At 40.0% G+C, this 24,266-nt stretch overlaps 1 protein-coding gene and 2 non-coding genes across 3 annotated transcripts; all 3 read left to right on the forward strand.

Moving 5' to 3' along the window:
- The first annotated feature begins 9,218 nt into the window (after positions 1-9,218).
- Positions 9,219-9,390, forward strand: LOC130016741 (U1 spliceosomal RNA). The gene has a single exon (XR_008791261.1). It is a non-coding gene; the product is annotated as a U1 spliceosomal RNA (small nuclear RNA).
- Positions 9,391-9,649: 259 nt separating this feature from the next.
- Positions 9,650-10,603, forward strand: LOC130041590 (olfactory receptor 1440-like). The gene has a single exon (XM_056133860.1). The coding sequence runs from the start codon at positions 9,650-9,652 to the stop codon at positions 10,601-10,603; it is 954 nt and encodes a 317-aa protein (XP_055989835.1).
- Positions 10,604-15,567: 4,964 nt separating this feature from the next.
- Positions 15,568-15,674, forward strand: LOC130016974 (U6 spliceosomal RNA). The gene has a single exon (XR_008791297.1). It is a non-coding gene; the product is annotated as a U6 spliceosomal RNA (small nuclear RNA).
- The last annotated feature ends 8,592 nt before the right edge of the window (positions 15,675-24,266 follow it).

The following is a 24,266-nucleotide window of genomic DNA, read 5'->3' on the forward strand; positions in this document are numbered from 1 at the left end:
ATGGCGTTCTCATCTTGTTTGCGTAGGGCCCAGGTCTCTGAGGCATATGTTAATGCAGGAAGAACAGTGGAATCAAAGAGATGTGCCCGGAGCCGGAGGTTCTTCCTCCTCTTAGCTATTTCTTCGACGTTCTTGAAGGCGTTCCAAGCCGCTCTCTTCCTCCTGCGCAGCTCGGGTGCCAGGTCATTTGTCATGTTGACCTCTCGACCTAGGTACACATAGCTGTTGCATTCGGAGATGGTCGTTCCATTGAGAGCGAATGGGGCGTCAGGAACAAGGCTGTTTCTCATAAACATTGTCTTCGTAAGATTCAGCTGTAGTCCTACCTTTCCACACTCACGGTCAAAATCGGCCAGCATTTGTGCCGCTTGGCTGATGTTTGGTGTTATTAAAACAATGTCATCAGCAAAGCGGAGGTGGTGTAGTTGCCGACCATCTATCTTCACTCCCATTCCTTCCCATTCCAGTCGTCGCATGATGTTCTCGAGGGTGGCACTGAAGAGTTTTGGTGAAATGGTATCACCCTGCCGCACCCCTCTCTTGACATCAACGATCACTTCTTTGTAGAATGGTGAGATCCTGGTAGTGAATCCGCAATACAGCTCACGGAGGATCCTGATGTATTGGGCTTGAATGCCCTGATTGGCTAGGGCTTCAATGACCGCTTCCGTCTCAACAGAATCAAAGGCCTTCTTTAAATCAATGAACGTTAAGCAGAGCGGCATCTTGAACTCCCGAGAAACCTCAATGAGTTTGGTTATCGTGTGGATATGGTCGATGGTGCTGAATCCTTTGCGGAACCCTGCTTGCTCACATGGTTGTCCTTCATCTAGTGTTCTGCCAATCCTATTCAGGATGACCCGAGTGAACAACTTGTAGATGACAGACAATAGGCAGATTGGGCGATAGTTGCCAATGTCATGGATGTCTCCCTTCTTGAACAGTAGTACGGTCCTGCTGGTTTTCCATTGAGATGGAACCTTGCATTCAGACAGGTAGCGAGTGAAGAGCCGAGCCAGTGTATTGATGAGTACTGACGGCAGGTACTTCAGGTGTTCAGGTCTGACCTTGTCTGGGCTGGGTGCTGTTTGCTTCTTTACTGACGAAATGGCGTGTCGGATTTCAGAAGGGAGAACGTTGGGAACGACATACCCATCCTGTGGAATTTGGTATGTCGGCAAGTGGACATGGCGATCAAAGAGATTTGAGTAGAAGTCATGGATAATCTTCTCCATTGCCGTTCTGGAGGATGTGATGGATCCATCAGGACGTCGGAGGGCAGTCATCTTGGTCTTATAGTTGGCGAAGGACAGGCGGGCGTTACGAATACTTTTCCCGGCTTCTGCCGCATCTACCAGTACTTCTGCTCTTCTCTCTTTGAGGTCTTCCTTGATCGCATCTCTGCACTGCTTTGCAAGCTCGGACGTTAGATTGCGGTTGCCTGAGGCATGCGCCAAACCACGCTGGCGAATTAGCTCAAGAGTTTTCGAAGATAGGCGACTTTTTGTGGCTATCTCTCTCTTGGCGTTCCTCGCACATTCATGGAGGTGCTGAACCAGTCGATCGTATTCCTCGTCAATGTTGTCAACAATGGCATCTTCCCATGTTGCCGCAATAGTACCAAAGAGTTTCCAGTTGGTGGTCGTTCTGGGAGTTCTCTTTTTGAACTTTGCAGCCCTTTCTCCCTGCTCTGTGAAGTAGAATTTTGCACGAAGGAGACGGTGGTCCGATCCCGTTCGAAATTTTGGGACAACAGCGACATCAGTCAGGCAAAACCGTCGATTGAATATGATGTGGTCTATTTCGTTGTGGAATCGTCCACCGGGAGACTCCCATGTCCATCGTTTAGATTCTGCCTTCTGGAACTGTGAGTTACCATGAATCCATCATATCAACAAAAGTAAAAAAAAAACCATATGAGCATATCAATAAAGTCAGAGAAAACATTTGACAACATCTAGCACATGTTTACGATGAAAACTCTCACCAAAATGGGTTTTCAAGGTACTTTCCTCAAGAGAGTCAAAACCATTTACAACAAACCCATGGCAAGCATTATCCTCAATGGGGAAAAACCCAGGGCCTTCCCTCTAAGATCAGGGGCAAGACAAGAATATCTTGGAAGACAAGGAAGAGGGTGAAATATCCATACACACACTCCCAAATTATGAATATATAATCTTTGATAAGGGAGCAAGAAATGTGAAGTGGAGCAAGGAAACCCTCTTAAACAAATGGTGGTGGCACAACTGGACAACCACATGCAAAAGAACGGTCTCGGACCTCGACCTAACACCATGCACAAAAGTCAGATCAAAATGGATTAAACGTCTCAACATCAGGCCAAAATCCATAAGGTACATTGAAGACAAGATCGGCAAAACCCTCCACGATATTGAGTCTAATGGTATCTTCAAAGACGACACTACACTACCAACCAAGTGGAAACAGAAATAAACAAATGGGACTATCTTAAATTAAGAAGTTTCTGCACCTCAAAAGATACAGTGACCAGAATACAAAAACAATCTAAAGAATGGGAAAGAATATTCACCCACAACCCATCTGATAAGTATAATGCTTTGGGGAATATTGCCATTTTGACAATGTTAATATCAAGGATATACAAAGCACTGGTTGAACTCCATGAGAAGAAAACATCCAATCCCATCAATAAATGGGGTGATGAAATGAACAGAAACTTTCCCAAAGAAGAAATCTGAATGGCTAAAAGGCACATGAGAAAATGCTCTACATAACTATCATCAGAGAGATAGCACAGCAGGTACGGCATTTGACTTGCACAAAGCCGACCCAGGTTCTATTCCCAGCATCCCATATGGTCCCCTGAGCACCGCCAGGAGTAATTTCTGAGTGAAGAGTTAGGAGTAACCCCTGTGCATCTTCAGGTGTGACCCAAAAAGAGAAAAAATAAAATAAACCTTTAAAAAAAACACAATGATATATCATCTCACACCAAAGAGACTGGCCCACATCCAAAAGAACAAAAGCAACCAGTGTCGGCGTGGATGTGGTGAGAAAGGAACTTTCCTTCATTGCTGGTGGGAATGCTGACTGTTTCAGATCTTTTGGACACAGTATGGAAGATTCTCCAAAAAATTAGAAATTGAGCTCTCATTTGAGCCAGCAATACCACTCCTGGGAATATATACCAGAAAGGCAAAATAGTATATTCAAAATGACAGCTGCACTTCTGTGTTCATTGCTACGCTGTTCACAATAGCCAAAATCTGGAAAAAATCCGAGTACCCCAGAAAAGATAACTGGTTAAAGAAACTTTCGTACATCTACACGATGGAGTACTATGCAGCTGTTAGAAAAGATGAAGTCATGAAATTTACATACAAGTGGTACTACATGGAAAGTATCATGCTAAGCGAAATTAGTCAGAAAGTGAGGGACAGACATAGAAAGATTGCATTCATCTGGGGAATATAAAGTAACAGAAAAGGAGACTAACTTCCAAGAATAGTCGCAATAAGTACCAGGAAGTTCACTCCATGGTTTGAAGATCAACCACACATGCTAGGGGAAAAGGCAGCTCAGATAGAAAAGAGAACCCCAAGTAAAGGGTGTTGACAGGATCCTCCCAGGATGGGAGATGTGTACTGAAAGTAGACCATAGACCAAACATGATTGCCACTCAATGCCTTTTTTGCAAACCTCAGCACCCAAAAGTAGAGAGAGAACAAACGGGAATGCCCTGCCACAGAGGCAAGATGGGGTGGGGGGGTTAGGGGTGGGAAGGATACTTGGATCATTGGTCGTGGAGAAAGGGCACTGTTGGAGGTATGGGTACTTGATCATTGTATAACTGAATAACCCAAGCACAAAAAGCTTGTAAGTCCACAACTGTGCCTCATGGAGTTTCACTTATAAAAATTCTTTAAAAAATTAATAATATACTAGATACAGAAAATATTTCTATCTGAGATTATAAAATAAACCTCCTGTTAATAGAAGACAGATATGTATGATATATTTATTAACTACCTCATAAAACTTAGAAAATTTGAATATCTCTTAAGCCAACGTTTTTCTGAAGCAACACTACTATTGCCCTCAATACCCACAATTAATTAATTAATGATAGTTCTAACCTGAATTTGCTTATTTGCACTTAAAAAGGAGGATAGTTTGTGTTTGTCAGAAAAATTATCAAATGAAGAAATAAGATTTCATTGAAGACTGGAAGAGTCTACTGTCCCTGATGGTCAGTCTCTGAGACAGTTGTCTAACTGTTTCAAATATGTTTTATTGCACTTCTTCCTTCATGAATGTTCACACTGATGAATAATAAATAATGCCATGACCATATCACAGAGCTTTTATTTGTGATAATTGATTCAGGCCAAGAAGCTGAGGTTATGTCTGTCTGAATGTATAAGAAAAATAAACTAAAATAAAAGTAAACAAGGCAGTGTCCACCCTCCTCAATAATTTGTCATTAAACTTTATACCAGCTGAATGTTTGATGTGGTTTGACAAACCACTCACTTACAGTTTCCTCTGTGGGTTTCTCACGAGGAAGATAAGGGTAATGATTGGACTTTCTCTAAGTCCATTCCACCTCAATAGGGTTTAAGTTTGTTAAAGAAAATCTTTAGCCATTGTGTAATGATTGGACTATGGGGATATGAAGAATGGATCCAGAGGGGACAAGGAAAAATCACAGGTTTGTGATAAAACCTCCATAGCAACCATCACTCCAGAGAACAAATACCTGGAGAGTTTTCTCCATTTAATTGTCTTTTCTTTGCCCATCTCTGTGCCGTTATTAACACCATTTAGAGGTACCCTGGTTGCAGACACCTACCTTGTTGTGAGTGGAGAGTTTTTTTTCATGGCTAACAGCTTCCATTTGAGAGTTAATAGGACCCATTCTGGAAACATTGGGGAATACGATATAGACAATTTCAACCTTTGTCAAGAATTCTTTCTTCCTGGGGCATCATGGTCAAGGTGAGAGTTCAAGATATAGAGAAAAGAGTGGTCTATGGTTTCCCATTAGACCTATGTGGAAAAAGGTTTATGGTTCTTAAGTACATTATTTACTACTTATCATTCATTCCTTCAATCTCTACTTGTTCTCATTCTACCCAACCTTTTTCAAGCTCTCTGACCATAAGGAATAGCACTTCTGTAATCTAAACCATTGGGCATAACTCTAAGTTGTGGACTGGATGTTTATTCAGTCAAGCAATTTCTTGAGAATTGAACTGTGGGTTTTTTTTGGTATTTAATCTATAAGAATAATATGATCGACTAAAGTTAACAAGGTAATGTCTGTAAACTATAACATATCAAAGTCAATCAAGTAACTCATTAAAAATATTTATTTTAACTCATTAAAAATATTTATTTACTGACTTTCAGAATTTTCTAAGATCAACTATGCTTATCCTAGGTCTTCAAATTTATCCATAACTCAGAAGCTTTCCATTTTTTCCCCTGGAAGATTCTGCTTAAAAATAAAAATATCAGTTTTATAATATTTCTGATATAATTACTGTATAGCAAGAGATATTTGTCTCTAAATTAGGATATTAAATCTTATAAGAAATACTATAGACCACCTGAAATACATAAAATATATCTACAATGTCATCTTTGGAGATTTTGAAGTCTCAAGATATTAGATTACATAGCATAGAATAAGAGAGAGTCCCCTCAGCAACAGACAGTGTTGATCTCTTGTCTAATTCACTGTTCTAAATTATATTACTCTTCTTCATTCAACACTAGCACTGTCCTCCCATTGTTCATCGATTTCCTTGAGTGGGCCCAGTAATGTCTACATTGTGAGATTTGTTGTTAAAGTGTTTTGGCATATCAAATACGTCACTGATAGCTTGCCAGGTTTTGCCATGAGGGCGAGATACTCTCGGTAGCTTGTCAGACTATTCTGGCTTTTTACAACTTATTTTATCCAAAACAACTATGTCCTAAGTATATCAGAATTAGAAAGGGTTTTAATGCTTACAGTGAAATCACCAATGAATATTTACTTTGGCCACCTTCCCTTCTCCAAAATTTCTTGGAAATGATACACGTAGGCAAAAAATAAAGAAAAGAGAATATGTTGAGAAATTTTTTCTTTTCCTCAAGTTCAGTCTCTGAACAACAAAATAATCTGTTTCAGGTCATTTATAAAAGCCATTGATCATAAAGGAGAAATTAATATAGTATTTGTCTTTCTGTATCTACTCTATTAGCATAATGATCTGAAAATTATTAATGTCACGGACAGAATGCATTTTTCATGCTTAAGTAATATTCAGTTTAATGTAGATGAAATAGATATATATTCATCCTTTTTATTAGTGTTGCATGCTAATAATATAGTGAATTGCTCTCCCAGATTTATTGTCTCCTAAATGAATTTACCCCCAATCCTCACTGACAATACTTCTCTTGACAACAAACTTCCTTACCTTCTCTCTTTAAAAATTATTTTTAGAGTTCCTTAATTTTTCTTCTGTCAGTGTTATCAGTTTCTAAATTTCTTGCTCCAAATTCAGACTATGCCTGTGCTGACCAAAAGTACTATTACTTAAAGCTCTTCATAGAAAAGGTATTTCTGTTACTTTGTCTATTTTTACACTCAGATTGTATGGCTAGCCTCATATGCATTGCATAGATAAGCACATTTTTAATAAACCCTGCTCCTAAACAAAAACTGATCCTAAATAGAAAACCAGTGTTTCAAAATTTCAGACTTCAAAAGCTTGAAGTGACTTTGAAGAGTGAGCCCTTGACTTGGTCTCAGCTGGTAAAGAGGTACTCAGGGATACATGTAGGTGTCAGTAGTGCTGAGGAGACACCCTAGTATTACAGCGTTAGATACTAAATGAACTACTTTTGCTGTTGTTTTGTTTTAAGATTTATTTTTAATAGAATAACCTTGAGATACACAGTTACAAGTTTGTTCACAACTCATTTTCAATCATACAATATTCTAACACCCATAACTTCACCAGTGCACATTTCCTATCACCAATGTCTCCAGTTTCCCTACCATTCCCAGTCCAACCTTGCAGCCTGTCTCTATGGCAACCCCCTTCTCTCTCTCTCTCTCTCTCTCTCTCTCTCTCTCTCTCTCTCTCTATTCCCCTCTCTCTTTTTTCCTTCTAGGCACTATGATTTAAAATACTGTTATTGAAAAGGTATCATGCATACCACTTTACCTCTTCCATGTCCCAGCCCATGTCCAGAGTGATCATTTCCCAATAGCATTGTATTTTAATCACAATGGAATGAATCCAAATAAAAAATGAGAAAATAAATAGTAATTTTCCATCACTCTGGAGACAGAGCCAAAGACAATGTTATTGAATTGGAGGTGTTTCTGTTCAATGAGAATATGCTCGCTTCCTTGCTCTCATCTCATTTTTTTAATAGGCCCATTTTGAAGTACATATTACTATAATGTAAATTTTAGAGGCGAGTAAGTTGGCATTCAGGAATGGTTAAACTTTGTACATAGATAAAATGGCAGAGTTGGGACTCTTTTCTGATGAGAATCTGTATTTTTCAATTCTATTTTAGCTTAAGGGTGTTTGTGTAAGAATTGTTTCCATATTGTCTCTTATAGTGGAAGTGACTAACCTACATTTTTTGAAGTTTAAGTTTATTGAGTAAAGGTGTATTAGCACTGGTACAGATGGCCTAAGGGTCATCTGAGAAAATAACAACTTATTTTATCTAAAGAGGCCGTTGAAAACTACTTTGTGTTATTTACCATTTGACTTGAAGATTTAGTGCTTATCTCCCCTGGACGGAGTTCACAGAAGAAAGACAGAGAGAATTTCAGATCTGTTTTGGTTTTCAAATTTTCTTGTATATTGCTTCAGTGACATGAGATAAGTCATTGCTTTTTGTAGGAGAATCTTTAACCCTGGAAACATGAATAGTCTCTAATAGTCTCCAGAATGATTAAACATACCACAAACTGTATGCTAAGGTGGTGAGTGGTTGCAATTGTTTTCTTCACAGTCCTGAAGCTTACCAAAATATTAGTAAACTAACCCAAGTAAAATCAAGAACCACATTTTAGATAATTTAAGTGAAAAGTCTTTTGTTGAGGGGTAAGTGTGGGGGTTTTGGGGGTGGGGGACACACATGAAACTGCTCAGGGCTTACTCTTGGCTGTGAACTAGAGGATCCAACCCAGGCTGGCCACAGACCAGACAAGTAACTTACTCACTATATCTCCAGTCCCAATAACTTCACGATTTGAAGCAGAAAAATATATGCCTGCCAGGAAAGCACTATAAGTCTCTCTCCACTGTGTCTTCGGTCAAAGGAGGGATTTTCCTAGAGTCAAGTGACCTCCATTTCCAATCTTCCTACTTGGGTGTGACTTATCACACCTTCTCTTGACAGTGTTCCCATATCTCTCAAGGCCTGATGAACACAGAAAAGTAGATTCACCATTGTTCACATCCTGATTACAAATTAAATATTAGTTCTCAAGATAACTCCTGTAGAGATTTTCCAAATACTGAGTTAGATACTGTCAGGATAATGAGTGATTAAAACCACTAGTTTTCATTGTAGAGGTACATGACAGTTTTATCTCAATTTGGTATAGTTCCAAATCTCATAGCTAAGAGGATGAAGAACCTCCGGCTCCGGGCACATCTCTTTGATTCCACTGTTCTTCCTGCATTAACATATGCCTCAGAGACCTGGGCCCTACGCAAACAGGATGAGAACGCTATCCAGGTCTCCCAAAGAAGAATAGAAAGAGCTATGCTTGGAATATCACGTTTCACTCAAATGAGAGAAAGAATCCGGAGTTCTGACATCCGTCGACGATCAAGGATCAGGGATGCTGTCTCATTTGCCAAGGTGTCGAAAATCAGATGGGCTGGTCACGTAATGAGATTTAAAGACGACCGTTGGACCAGAGCTGTTACTGACTGGATTCCACGGGATGTCAAAAGATCACGTGGCCGCCCACCTACCAGATGGTCAGATTTCTTCGTCAAGATCATGAACGATCGGTCTGAGGCCCTTCATGTTCCCGGAGCGAACAGATGCCATTGGGCTACACTAGCACGCGACAGGGACAAATGGAGACGTTACTGGCACCCGCTCGAGCAAATCGACGACTAACGGGAAGTTAAGTGATTAAGTGATTAAGTGTAATTTTGATAAGGAAAACAGAAAACTAACACTTTTTTGGCTGGCATATAATTACCTGGTAGAGGAGATAAAATGGCAATGTAGGTGTTAGGTGTTTTTCCCAGAGTGAGGCTTATCCTTTGTACTCCGTATGTGCTGATTCCTGCTATTTCCCCAAGTGTGGAAAAATTGGCCACATTGTTTTTGGTAGGGGGGGGACTGTGTTCGTGGTCTCCCCTGTTTTTTTTTTTTTATTAAAAAAACTTACGGGATAATGTTCTGATGAGAATGAACTATAGATTTTGCACACCCCCAGGATAGAATGAAAGTGCTTATGCAAAATGCTGACAAAATTGTGATTAAACAAGAAATACTGATATAATATTTCTAGGAAATGGTGGATATTCATTCAGTTGTCTGACTAAAAAAATAAAGAATACTTCTGTATGTGTCTCCTTTAAGAACAAAACCATTTCCTCTCTTATCTTTTTTTCAGGAGATGGTGCCAAGCATGCCCTTGGAAGGCCAGGGCAATCACACATCTGGTTTCATGTTTGTTCTCCTGGGACTTTCAGATGAAAGAAACCTGCAGCTTATTCTCTTTCCAATCTTCTTAGGAACCTATCTTGTGACCCTCATTTCGAACTTGACTCTTATTACCCTAATCAGGATGGACTCCCACTTGCATACACCTATGTATTTTTTTCTTAGTTTCCTTTCATTTATAGATGTTTGTTATTCTACTTCTATCAATCCAAGGATGCTTTCAGATTTCTTCAGAGATCAAAAAATAATTTCCCCTATTGCCTGTGCTACCCAGTATTTTGTGGTATCTTGGATGGGTCAGGCTGAGGGTTGCCTCTTGGCTGCCATGGCCTATGACAGATATGTGGCCATTGGTAACCCTCTGCAGTATTCAACCATCATGGCACCTGGGCTCTGTCAGATGATGGTGGCTGGGGCTCTTGGAACTGGTTTACTCTGTGGCTTAGTTGAAACAATTTCTGCCTTTAATCTGCACTACTGTGGGCCCAACTTAATTCAACATTTCTTTTGTAATGTTCCTGAGATTGTCGTTTTAGCTTGTTCCAGTCCCTATATCAGCCAAATGATTCTTTTTCTTGTAGCGACGTCTGTTGGGTTTGGTTCTTTGTTAATTATCTTGCTATCCTATGGGTACATTGCAGCTTCCATTCTGAAAATATCCTCAGTCAAAGGCAGTCTCAAGGCCTTCAATACCTGTCCCTCCCACCTGGCCGTTGTGACCCTTTTCTATGGCACAGCCCTGGCTGTGTATGGGAATCCCAGTTCTGGCCACTCTGATAAGCAGAACAAGATACTCTCAGTGTTCTATGTTATTATTATCCCTATGTTGAACCCTCTAATCTATAGTTTAAGGAACAAGGAAATCAAGGCAGCATTAAGGAGGGGGATAAAAAAGTCAAGGCATTAACCTCAGAAAGAATAATTTGGAATGTTTTATTCACATATCTTATTTATATAATGAATAATTATTTGCTTCAACAGGTTAGAAACTAAAAGAAAGAACAATATAGTATGTTTTGTGTGTATTATTTCTTTTTAATGAAGATAAGATGTAAAAAATTGTTTATCATTGGAATCATGGAATGAAGAAAACTAAAAATATGGATCTCATGCCTATTTTGTTTATTTTTGAATGAATGATTTTTAATTTACAGTATAATTTTTAAAATTAATATCATTTATCAGGGATCATATAAACTGAAATGAATGTCTCTACTACACTGCACCCAGAGTGGTTAAGATTCTTCCCTTCCCCTTTGCTCCTCCCATCCTCTTCTGGTTACCACCATTTTGTTTCAAGAGAATGAATTATTTTGTTCTGTTTTAAAATTCTGTCTTTGCTTTGCTTTTATGTTGTGTTGGGGAACTTTTATCTCCAAAACGGCTGGACCTATTGCACACCGGAAGCGGCCAGGAACAGCCAGGCCAGCGGTTCATGAGGTAAAGGAGGGCAGGCACCTTAGGAGCAGATTCAATGATCACAGCTCTATTTTATAGCCAAATGAACACATCCTTATAGAGAGTCTTGGCTTACGGGAGATCCAATCATATTAGAGCCTAACACTAGTGGCCAATCACTTTTTCCTCTGCTTTGCCCTCGTCCAATCCCCTTCAAGGCTGTATGTTGCGGTTAGGGTGACTCGCTTAAGAAGTATGTGACGGTTTCTGTGTTTTAGGCGTTGGTGTGAGTAGGGGGTCGAGTGCGGCTCAAGGCCAGACACAACATGCAGGCACCCTATTTTATTATCTCTGTGTAGTTACTCCCCCTTGCAAGGTTTCACTTCAGGGCTGTTTTGCAATGGTTTTTCCTGCTCCAGTGCCCATAGCCCTGCTCCTCAATGTTGCACATAGGATTGCAGCCATTTAATAATTATCTTTTACCTTCTCATTTTTCTGATTTATCTTTCTTTATATTTATTATTATTAGTAGTAGTAGTATTTTGGATTTTGGGTCACGCCTAGTTATGCTTCTGGTTTTTGGGTCACGCCTAGTTATGCTTCTGGTTTTTGACTAGGGGTCACTCTTGGTGGTAGTTCAGGGACCATTTGTGGTACTGGGGATCAAACCTCAGTTGGCTGCATTCCAAGCAAGCACTTTAACTACCCCCGAGCTATGCAACTGGTCCTTTTCTCAGTATAGTTGCTTCAAGTTCCATCTATGTTGTTTCAAAAAGAGAATATTTTATTTTTAAAAATATATTTTGTTGCCACCATTAAATTATCTAAGCAAATTGAATGTCAGCTTTAAGGAAGGTAAAGGTAAAGGTAAAGGCCCTCCCGTTGATCGTCGATTTGCTCGAGCGGGCCCAGTAACGTCTCCATTGGAGACTTTGTTGTTACTGTGTTTGGCATATCGAATACTCTCGGTAGCTTGCCGGGCTCTCCGAGAGGGGCAGAGGAATCGAACTCGGGTCGGCCATGTTGGCCGCTTGTAAGGCGAACGCCCTAGCCGCTGTGCTATCGCTCCAGCCCTAAAGGCCCTCCTTTAAGCTTTAAGGAAAGGAGAAATTATACAAGGGTAAGGTACTTACTAGCCTTGTACTTAGCCAATCCTGTTTTTATACCCCTGACAACATATATTGTACCCCAGGAGAACCATCAAGCATGATCCTTGAGCACAGAGTCAGGAATAAGCCCTGAGGGCTACTAAGTGTGGCCAAAAAGAAAAAAAAAAGAATCAGCTTTATAACCCTGTTCCCTGTTTCCCACTTCTTGGCAACTATCTCAAGAACATAAAACATTAAACAAAAAAGACACATACAAAGCTACGTTCATTGCAGCACTATTTAAAATAGCCAAGATCTGAAAACCACCCAAATGCCCAAAGACTTTTTAGTGGATAAAAAAATTATGATATGTATTTACAATGGAATACTACTCAGCTGAAAGTAAAATGAAACCTTATCTCTTTATTTTGTTATCTCTGTTGTTTTATTTACTAAATTTTTTTAATTGAATCACAGTGAGCTACACAGTTACAAGGTGGTTCTTATTTAGATTTCAGTTATGTAATGTTCCAACACCCATCCCTTAACCAGTATACATTTCCCACTACCCAATCTTATCTTTTGATACAATGTGGATGGATCTATAGATGTTATATTAAATGAAGCCAGAGGAAGAATTATAAATGTCAGATGATCTCATTCAATGTGGTATATAAATAAAGAATTAAGGAAATAGATAATCATCAATGAAAACAAACACTTGTATTTTGACAATAGTCCAAAAGTTACTAAGTTGGGGAAGTGGGGTGGGAGAAGAAGAAAGAAATAGAAAAATAGAAACTATGTAATGATAGTGTAGGGACTCTTTGACTCCTTGGTCGTGTGAACATGCAGTACTTTGTACACTAAAAGCACTATTGTAACCGTATTTTATCAACAATACTCAAATATTATGATAAAAAATATACTTGCATAATTAAATTAGGTTGTGTGAAGATTCAGTGACTTTGTACACTAAAAGCACTATTATAAGCGAATGTTATCAACAATAATCAAATATTAAAATAAAAAGTATACCTTCATTATTAAACTAATGTGGATAAACTGTCATAAGGCAGAGGTTCAGATCGATATGAAATGCGTAATAATAAGAACTTCATAGAATTTCCGTATTTTATATTTAATTGTCAATTGCTTATTTCTATTTCAATGAAATAATTTGAAAATTAGATATATTAAGCTTAAAACAATTTTAAACCTATGCATCATAAACATTGAAAGAAATGGTGTGAGAAGAATGAATGGAAGGGGAGAAATAGAAAGATTTATCTTGTTCTTTTACTGGAAACCAGTTTTTTTCTGCATAACTCTCATTCTTCTTTTTGAGAAAAACAGATGGGATAGGGAATAAAAAAAGAAGAGGCAATTAAAAATTCAATAGTTGATATTCTCAGAAGTTAGAAAGTTGCAGGGTCGGGCTGGAACAATAGTACAGCGGGTAGAGCATTTGCCTTGCACGCGGCCAACCCGAGTTCAATTCCCAGATTCCATATGATCCCCTAAGCGCCACCAGGAGTAATTCCTAAGTGCAGAGCCAGGAGTAACCCCTGTGCATTGCTGGGCATGACCCCAAAAGCAAAATAAATAAATAAATGTTGTAAAAACTAAAAAGAAAGAAAATTGCAGGGTCATTTTTTACTGGGCACAGTTGAGCATGGAGTATGTTTCATGGAAGTTTCCCTGGGACATGCAAGGCTTCAAAAATGATCCCTGTCATGTGTTCAGAAAGGTGGTTTTAAGTACCAGATATGTAAATTAATCAGGGAGTCCAGAGTCTTAAATTTACCATGAACTGGAGGGATCACCAGGAAGACTCAGAGTTCAGCTAAGAAAATTGATGGAGCATTTATCACTTAATCACTTAACTTCCCGTTAGTCATCGATTTGCTCGAGCGGGCGCCAGTAACGTCTCCATTTGTCCCTGTCGCGTGCTAGTATAGGCCAATGGCATCTGTTCGCTCTGGGAACATGAAGAGCCTCAAACCGATCGTTCATGATCTTCACGAAGAAGTCTGACCATCTGGTAGGTGGGCAGCCACGCGGCCTTTTGACATCCCGTGGAATCCAGTCAGTAACAGCTCTAGTCCAGCGGTCGTCTTTAAATCTCATTATGTGACCAGCCCATATGATTTTCAACACCTTGGCAAATGAGACAGCGTCCCTGATTCTTGATCGTCGACGGATGTCAGAACTCCGGATTCTTTCTCTCATTTGAGTGAAACGTAATATTCCAAGCATAGCTCTTTCTATTCTTCTTTGGGAGACCTGAATAGCGTTCTCATCTTCTTTGCGTAGGGCCCAGGTCTCTGAGGCATATGTTAATGCAGGAAGAACAGTGGAATCAAAGAGATGTGCCCGGAGCCGGAGGTTCTTCCTCCTCTTAGCTATTTCTTCGACGTTCTTGAAGGCGTTCCAAGCCGCTCTCTTCCTCCTGCGCAGCTCGGGTGCCAGGTCATTTGTCATGTTGACCTCTCGACCTAGGTACACATAGCTGTTGCATTCGGAGATGGTCGTTCCGTTGAGAGCAAATGGGGCATCAGGAACAAGGCTGTTTCTCATAAACATTGTCTTCTTAAGATTCAGCTGTAGTCCTACCTTTCCACACTCAAGGTCAAAGTCGGCCAGCATTTGTGCCGCTTGGCTGATGTTTGGTGTTATTAAAACAATGTCATCAGCAAAGCGGAGGTGGTGTAGTTGCCGACCATCTATCTTCACTCCCATTCCTTCCCATTCCAGTCATCGCATGATGTTCTCGAGGGTGGCACTGAAGAGTTTCGGTGAAATGGTATCACCCTGCCGCACCCCTCTCTTGACATTAACGATCACTTCTTTGTAGAATGGTGAGATCCTGGTGGTGTATCCGCAATACAGCTCTCGGAGGATCCTGATGTATTGGGCTTGAATGCCCTGATTGGCTAGGGCTTCAATGACCACTTCCGTCTCAACAGAATCAAAGGCCTTCTTTAAATCAATGAACGTTAAACAGAGCGGCATCTTGAACTCCCGAGAAACCTCAATGAGCTTGGTTATTGTGTGGATATGGTCGATGATGCTGAATCCTTTGCGGAACCCGGCTTGCTCGCATGGTTGTCCTTCATCTAGTGTTCTGCCAATCCTGTTTAGGATGACTCGAGTGAACAACTTGTAGATGACAGACAATAGGCAGATCGGGTGATAGTTGCCAATGTCATGGATGTCTCCCTTCTTGAACTGTAGTACGGTCCTGCTGGTTTTCCACTGGGACGGAACCTTGCATTCAGACAGGTAGCGAGTGAAGAGCGAAGCCAGTGTATTGATGAGTACTGACGGCAGGAGCATTTATAAAGAGATCTTTTTACATACAGTTTAAGAACTAGTGCAATGTGTGCTCGCTTCAGCAGTACATATAATAAAATTGGAACGCTACAGAGAAGAGTAGCATGGCCCCTGCGCAAGGATGATATGCAAATTTGTGAAGCGTTCCATATTTTTGTTTCACTAATAAAAATCTAAATAAAAAAAGAACTAATGCAATGTTCACATTTATATAACATTTGACTTTACAGAAGCACACATCTAAGTTTTATTTTGTAACTACTCAGTGAATCCACACATGAGTAATTATACCTATGTGACAGTATTTGGGCACCTTGAGTCCAGCCACCTTCTTCCCAGAATAGCAATGCAACATCCCAAGTCTCAGAAAGCATTTTTTGTAGAACAGAAATTATTTTTACTAGCCATATATATGGGCTGGAGTGATAGCACAGTGGATAGGGCGTTTGCCTTGCAAGTGGCCGACCTGGCCGACCTGAGTTCAATTCCTCCACGCCTCTTGGCAACAAGCTACTGAGGAGTATCTTGCCTGCATGGCAAAGCCTGGCAAGCTACCCATGATGTATTCGATATGCCAAACACAGTAACAACAAGTCTCACAATGGAGATGTTACTGGACCTGCTCAAGCAAATCGATGAACAATGGGAGGATAGTGCTACAGTGCTGCGGCCATATATATATGAACACTATTACTTTGTTTTTTTTTAACCTACATTCTATACTTTTGGTGCTAGATAATTAAAACTATCTTAATGTTTTTGTACTGTACTACATTGTGTACACATGTTTTTATATATAGTTGCTTAAAAATAACATATTTTTTAAAATGAAGCAAAAATAGATTTTATTTAAAGAAATTTAGAGAAGTGTGAGGGAAGAGAAAGATAGATATGTGCTCAAGAGAGAACACGGGTTTCTCCAGAAGGGAAAAGAGTCAAGTACCTAATTTTGGATAGTAAAATAAATATTATAACACACCAGATAAAATGGTTTTAAGATGTCATAAAATGTGTCACTGGTTTTTAGATAAAATGTGTCAGTTATTTTATTTGGTTTATACATACAGAATATAGAATTTATGTTTATCACATAGCCGTTCTATATATTGTAACTGAATTTTTTAAAGTGGCTCAGTGTTGAGTATATAGATACTTAATCTCCACTATTGAGTTTGCTCAGAATATTTTACCCTTTTTGATCCAACTGAAACTGAAGAAGATAATAATGAATGTTGATGAAGATGGAAGAAAATGAGCTAATTAACTTGGAGAGAATGTAAGCTGGTCAACAATTGTGGAAAACTGTATCGAAAGTCCTCTAAATGCACAACTAGCATAATATCCAGACAGTTCACTTCTAGAAATGACCCAAAGCATATAAAACACTAATTAAAAAGGACATGTGCACCTCTTTGTGTGGCAGTGCAATTTATAATAGCTAAGTCATGTAATAACTAAGTCATTTATAATAGCTTGCACCTGATGGTGGAAGTGTAGAAGATCAAGTACAACATCACTGGTATGAACAAGACAAGAAAGCATCGATCACATCATACTATTTTCGACACTGGAGAAGAACTGTTCCTCGGAGCATGCGACAATAGAGGAGTAGATGGTGTCGGTGTCCTTGTCAACATGAACTTGGACATAAGCATTGATTCACTCGAATGCCTAACAACCTGAATCTGATGATTACACTTGAATACATGTGGCTCACTGCTGGCATTTCCTATCTTCATCTTCTACACACCAACATCCAACTACGATGAAGAAGAAATTGAGTAGTTCGGGGCTGGAGCGATAGCACAGTGGGTAGGGCGTTTACCTTGCATGCAGCGGACCCAGGTTTGATTCCCAGTATCACCTATGGTTCCCTGAGCACTGCCAAGGGTAATTCTTGAATGCAGAACCAAGAGTAATCCCTGTGCATTGCCGGGTATGACCCAAAAAGCAAAAATAAAAAAAATTGAGAATTTCTATTACATGGAGTTGGAGAAGTTCTATAACGAGTCCACATCTTCTACAAGATCATTGTCCGTGATTATAATGCCAAGATAGGACCGAGAAAGTTGCCCGAAGAGCTACACATTGGGACCAATGGCCTAGAATGGAACGAAAGGGTGAGAGACTCTGAGTTCACCATGTTGACCACAACTGTCCATGGTAACTCACAGTCCCAAAAGGCAGAATCTAAACATTGGACATGGGAGTCTCCCAGTCGACAGTTCCACAACAAAATTGACCATATCATATTCAATCGATGGTTTTGCCTGACTGATGTCTCTGTTGTCCCAAAATTCCAAACAGGATCGGACCACTGTCTTTTTCATGCAAAATTCTACTTCATGGAGCGGGAAGAAAGGGCTGCAAAGTTTAAGAAGAGAACTTGCAGAGCGACCATAAACTGGGAGATCCTTTGGCACTATTGAAACATGGCGGCAACATGGAAAGATGCCCCTGTTGACAGCATCGATGAGGAATATGATCTACTTGTTCAGCACCTACATGAGTGCAGGAGGAATACCAAGAGTGGGAAAGCCACAAACAGACTCCTGTCTTTCGAAATTCTCGAGCTCATATGCCGACATTGTTCGACACGAGCCTCAGGCAATCACAAGCTAATGTCTGAGTTCGTAAAGCTGTGCAGAGAAGCCATAAAGAAAGGCCTCAAAGAGAGAAGAGTGACGGTGTTGGCTCATGCGGCAGAAGCTGGGAAAATTACTTACAATGCCCACCTTTCCTTTGCTAACTACAAGACTAAGATGACTGCCCTCCGACATCTTGATGGATCTATGACATCTTCCAGAAGGGCAATGGAGAAGATTATCCACGACTTCTACTTGGATCTCTTTTACAGCCACGTTCATCTGCCCACATACCAAATTCCACTGGATGGATATAGCATTCCCAGCGTTCTCCCTTCCAAAATCCAACACACCATATTTCATCAGTAAAGAGCGTACAGCACCCGGTCGAACCCGAACACCTGAAGAATCTGCCCCCAGTACTCATCAATATACTGGCTCTGCTCTTCACAATCCACCTGTCTGAATGCAAGGTTCTGTCCCAATGGAAAACCAGCAGGACCATTCTGTTGTACAAGAAGGGAGACATCCACCACATCAGCAATTATCACCTCATCTGCCTATTGTCCATCATCTACAAGTTTTTCACTTGAGTCATCCTGAAGAGAATAGGCAGAACACTAGATGAAAGAAAACCATGCTAGCAAGTCTGGTTCCAAAAAGAATTCAGGACGATTGACCATATACACACGATGACAAAGCTCATTGAAATTTCTTGAGTTCAAGATGCTTCTCTGTCTAATGTTCATCAATTTAAAAAAGGTTGTTGATTCTGTTGAGACTGAAATGTTCACTGAAGCCCTACCCAAACAGGGCATTCAAACTCAATACATCAGGATCCTCCGAGAGCTGTATTACAGATTCACCACCAGGATCTCACCATTCTACAAGGAAGTGATCATTGACATAAAGAGAGGAGTTCAGCAGGGTGATACCATTTCACCAAAACTCTTCAGTGTCACCCTCGAAACGTCATGCAGTGACTGGAATGGGAAGGAATGGGAATGAAGATAGACAGTCAGCAACTACACCACCTCCACTTTGCTGATGACATTGTTCTAACAACACCAAATATTAGCCAAGTGGCACAAATACTGGCTGACTTCAACCATGAGTGTGGAAAGGTCGGACTGCAGCCGAATCTCACCAAGACAATGCTCATGAGAAATGGACTTGTTCCTGATGTTCCATTTGCTCTCAATGGAATGAACATCTCTGAATATAGCAGCTATGTGTACCTGGGTTGAGAACTCAACATGAGGAATGACTTGGCACCAGAACTGGCAGGAGGAATAGAGTGACATGGAATGCCTTCAAGAACGTTGAAGAAGTTGTTAAGAGGAAAAAGAACCTCCGGCTCTGGGCACATGTTTTCAACTCCACCGTTCTTCCTGAGCTAACATACGCCTCAGATACCTGGGCCCTATAAAAACAGGATGAGAATGCTATTTTTATCACCCAAAGAGAAATCGAAAGAGCTATGTTTAGAGTATCACACTTCACTCAAGTGAGAGAAGGAATCTGGAGTTTCAAACTCTGTCAATGATCAAAGATCAGGGATGCTGCCTCGTTTCCCAAGGTTTCGAAAATCAGATGGGCCAGACTCATAATGTGATTTAGAGATGACCACTGGACTAGAGCTGTTACTAACTGGATTCCACGGGACATCAAAAGAACACCTGATTGCCCACCTATGAAATAAATGGTCAGACTTCTTTGTCAAGACCCTGAACAAACGGTTTGATGCTCTTTGTGTTCTTGGAGTGAGCAGATGACATTGGGCTACATTAGCACATGACAGGGTCAAATGGAGATGTTACTGGAGCCTGCTTGAGCAAATCTACAAACAATGGGATAACAAGTGATTACAAGTGAGTACAAGTTATGTACACAACCTGTTTGGTAGATAATAGATAATTAGATGAATACGTTGCATTATAAATAGCCAATGGTTTACCCTATTGTTTATAAAGATAACATTTTGCCATTAGTGACAGCCTGCATAGATCTCAATGTGCGTATGCTCTGCCAGTTAAATCAGAACAAGAAAGACAAACACATTATGATTTTACTCATATGTGGAATATAAAAAGAGAAACATAGCAAAGCAACCCAAACTTTTCCAATGTTTTTCAATGTGGGAGATAGTTTTATCTCTTGTGGTTGTTGCTGCAATGGTTGGTGTGTAGTAGTAGCCTAGGATGCAATGGCGGATGTAATTTCTGTCTGTTTTCTTAAAGAAGGTAGCATTCTGGGGTTGCAAAATAATCTTATTTTTCTGAAAAAAGGTATGGTAGGGAAATAAGTTTGGGAATCAGTGCATTTAGATACTTGTCTCAACAAATGCTAGGTCTTTAAATAAAATGGTCATTTCTAGAGGATAAGTTGATATAGGTGGGTACCTGGAGTTAATTGGATAGTGGTGGATGTTCACTAGAACTTTATTGGTGTTCTATAAAGTTGGAACTAGTTTACATGTTTATTGAAGAATAAAGTTGTGCGTTTAAGCTTATAGTATTTCACCTACAAACAAAAGAGTAGTAATTTTGGATGAAAACAAAATCATTTCATCTCATCTCATGTACACATTATATGCACTGTATATATTTCTCACACATAACAATTTAGCATCCTTAAAAATACTATAATTAAGCTGCATAAAATACTAAAATAACAGTGTTGGCTAATTTCATTTTTCTGTTTTGCTTGGCTTACATCAGGGCTTACTCACGGCTCTGCACTCAGGGATCACTCCTGGTAGTTCTTTGGGGACCATATGAAATGCTGTGAATTGAATTGAATTCCAGCCAGTCGCATGCAAGACAAGCACTCTGCATCTATACTATTGTCTCAATCCATGAATTGCATGTTTTTATTTTAAAATTTTTATTGAAGTTCTGTGATTTATAATACCTATTATTGGTTGTTTCTCACACAAATCATTCTAACAGCACACCCATCACCAGTGCACCCACTCCTTTCCTCAAAGACCCTAATGCCTCTTCTCTTTACTCTTCCCTCCAAATAAGTTATATGGATCATTTCTCCTGTTTTATTGCCTTTAGTCTTTTTATTTTATTTTGTTGTTGAACCATGGTGAGATAAAAGCTTACAAAGTTGTTCATGATTGGGTTCCAGTCATATAATGCTCCAACACCTGTCCTTTCACCAGTGCATATTTCCAACCACCAATGTCCCAATATGTCCCTCCCTCCCCCTCTGTCTGCTCTTTGGCAAGCACTTTCACTCTCTGTCTCCCCTCCCTCTTAATTTCTCTTTCACATGTTGGGCATTATGGTTCGCAATAGAGATACTGAAAGATTATCACATATATCCCTTACCTACTTTCAACACTCAGTCCTTGCCCAGAGTGATCATTTCTAACAACTGTTGTCCTACTGGTCCCTTCTCTATCCTGTCTTTTGCTCCCACACGTTTGTGGCAAGCTTCCAACCATGGACCAATCCCCTGGGGTCGTTTATCCTGGCCTTGAATATTAATCTCATACTATTTTTTATCACAAATTAGTGCAGTCATTCTGTATTTGTCCCTTTCTATCAGACTCATTTTACTCAGTTATACTTTATATTCCCACCCATTTATAAGCGAATTTCATTACTTCACTTTTCCTAACAGCTGCTGTCACTAATGACAAAGTGTTATATTTATAAACTTTAGGAATATTCCATTGTGTAGATGGACCATAGTTTCTTTATCCAGTCATCTGTTCTCAGGCACTTGGGTTGTTTCCAGATACTGGCTATTGTGAATCGTGCTTCAATGAACATAGAAGTGCAAACGGCAATTATGCTGTGTGTTTTTGGGGCCCCAGGGTATATTTCCATAATTCTCATTGTTGGATCAAATGGGAGTTTAATTTCTCGTGTTTTGAAGAATGTCCATATTGTTTTCCAAAAAGGAGTACCAGTCGGTTTTCCCACCAACAACGAATGAGAGTCCCTTTCTCCCCACATCCACAGCAGCACTAGTTGTTCTTGTTCTTTTTCACGTATTCCCAGTCTCTGTGGTGTGGGATGATATCTCATTGTTGTTTTGATTTGCATCTCCCGAATGGTTAGTGATATAGAGGATTTTTTTCATGTGCCTTTTAGCCATTTATATTTCTTTTATGAGGAAGTTTCTATTACGTTTTCCTCCCCATTTTTTGAGGGGTTGGAGGTTGTTTCTTGTACCATTTGCTAACGTCTTGTATTTCTTGGATATTCACCCCTTATCTGTTGGGTTTTGGGTAATAATTTTTCTCATTCCGTGGGCCCAATCTTTATTTTGGTCACTGTTTCTTTTGAGGTGCAGAAGCTTCTTAGTTTAATGTATTCCCATTTGTTTATGCTTGTTTCCACTTACTTAGTCAGTGGTGTCTCATCTTTGAAGCTGCTTTTCGCTTCAATGTCATGGGGACTGTGGTTTTTTTTTATGTACCTTATAAATTCAAGTCTGACTATCAAGTCTTTAATCCATTTTGATCTGACTTTTGTGTAGATAGTGGTCTGAGGTCATCTTTTTTTTTTTACATGCAGCACCACTTGTTTCAGAGGTTTTCTTGCTCCATTTCATTTATCTTGCTCTTTTATCAAAGATTAGGTACTTATATATTTGTGGGTCAGAGACAAGATATTCAACTCTCTTCCATTGATCTTCAGTTCGGTCTTTACTCCAATACCATTTTGTTTTAAGTACTACTGCTTTCTAGTACAGTTTGAAGTTGGGGAAGGTGATGCTTGCTTGTAGGATAACACTGTTTTGTCTTTCCTGCATAGCCTCAGGTAGTTTAAGTTTATTGAGTTGGTCCCATGACAGTGCTCCCATTCCTCTGTGTTTATTTGTAACTTCTTTCTTTGTGCTCTGTTGACTTGTAAATATTGTTTTTCTCTTATTCCTAACTCTTTTGAATAGTTTATTCAGAACAATGTTCTTTTTGTATGGACACAATAAGACATGCTTTTGTAATGTGATTCTCAGTGATATTTCCCTCCTGGGCATCTGTTCTCTCACCTAAGCCTCAGCTGCCTTTACTTCCTAGGGGCCCCCGAAAGCAGGGTCCCAAAGAGGGACTGGATGGAATCAGGGCAAGCGGTAAACTATGTGCTACCCTGGCATCGAGAAGGGCCTGGCCAAAGCGCCATAATGCTTAACTATAAGCTAAGAGCTTGGTCATGGACAAATGCTGTCATGATCCAAAAACTAATAATTAGATTTGGACCCTGCTAGGGTTAGGAATGATTAATCTGGCCTGAGCTCTGTAGTCTGCATGTGTAGCAAGATGTTTCCAGGAGAGCTGCCCTACAAGTCTCAATGTTATCTCTTACTGTGTCCATACAAACATAGCTAGTAATGATATATTGATAGTTATTGGACTGAGAAAAAGAGAAAAACACCTTAGGAAGTATTTTGCCCTTGGGCAGACAGGAAGGACTTTAGAATATCTTTTAGGTGGACCCTCAGGAAGGGCTTTCTTATGTTGATTTTGCTACCTGGCTGCAGTAGAGTTGGAGGCAAGAGAGCTGGAGAGAGGAGAGAGCAGGGCGGCAAGATAGACCACGGAGAGGCTAGCAATGGGGAACACATGCTTGAGAGAACCTGGGCAGTCCATAACATAAATTTCTTCTATGGGATAAACTTCCTTGTAATAAACTGCTACTAAGATCAACCAGCCTGGTCCTTGTCTCTTCCTTCGTCTGCCTTGGCCAACAGCCATCCTGATCCAGGCCACACACAGTGGCTCAAGAGCACCGAACACAGGCGGTGAGACAGAGCTGTCCAGGGAGCCCGTGAACACACAACCTCCTGCGTGCATAGTTTTTTACACTTGCTATCGTCTTTTTTCCAGGAATTGCTTTAGTTATTCGTGGGGGTTTGTTGTTCCATATGAATTTCAGGAGTGTTTGATCTATTTCTTTGATAAATGTCATGGGAATCCTCATAGGGACCACACTGAATCTATATAATGCTTTGGGGAGTATTGCCATTTTGACAATGTTAATCTTCCCAATCCATGAGTAGAGGATGTGTTTCCTTTATCTTGTATCCTCTTTTATTTATTGAAGCAATATTTGTAGTTTTCTTTGTCTAGGTCCTTCACCTCTTTAGTGAAACTGATTTTGAGGTACTCGATTTCCTGAGGCATGATTGTGAATGGGATTGT

Source organism: Sorex fumeus, unplaced genomic scaffold (assembly GCF_029834395.1).
Source record: "Sorex fumeus unplaced genomic scaffold, SorFum_2.1 ptg000007l, whole genome shotgun sequence".
In the NCBI taxonomy this organism is placed as follows: domain Eukaryota; kingdom Metazoa; phylum Chordata; class Mammalia; order Eulipotyphla; family Soricidae; genus Sorex; species Sorex fumeus.

Excerpts from the sequence above, each read along its gene's own strand:
- LOC130041590 (XM_056133860.1), top strand. The coding sequence starts at position 9,650 with ATGGTGCCAAGCATGCCCTTGGAAGGCCAGGGCAATCACACATCTGGT.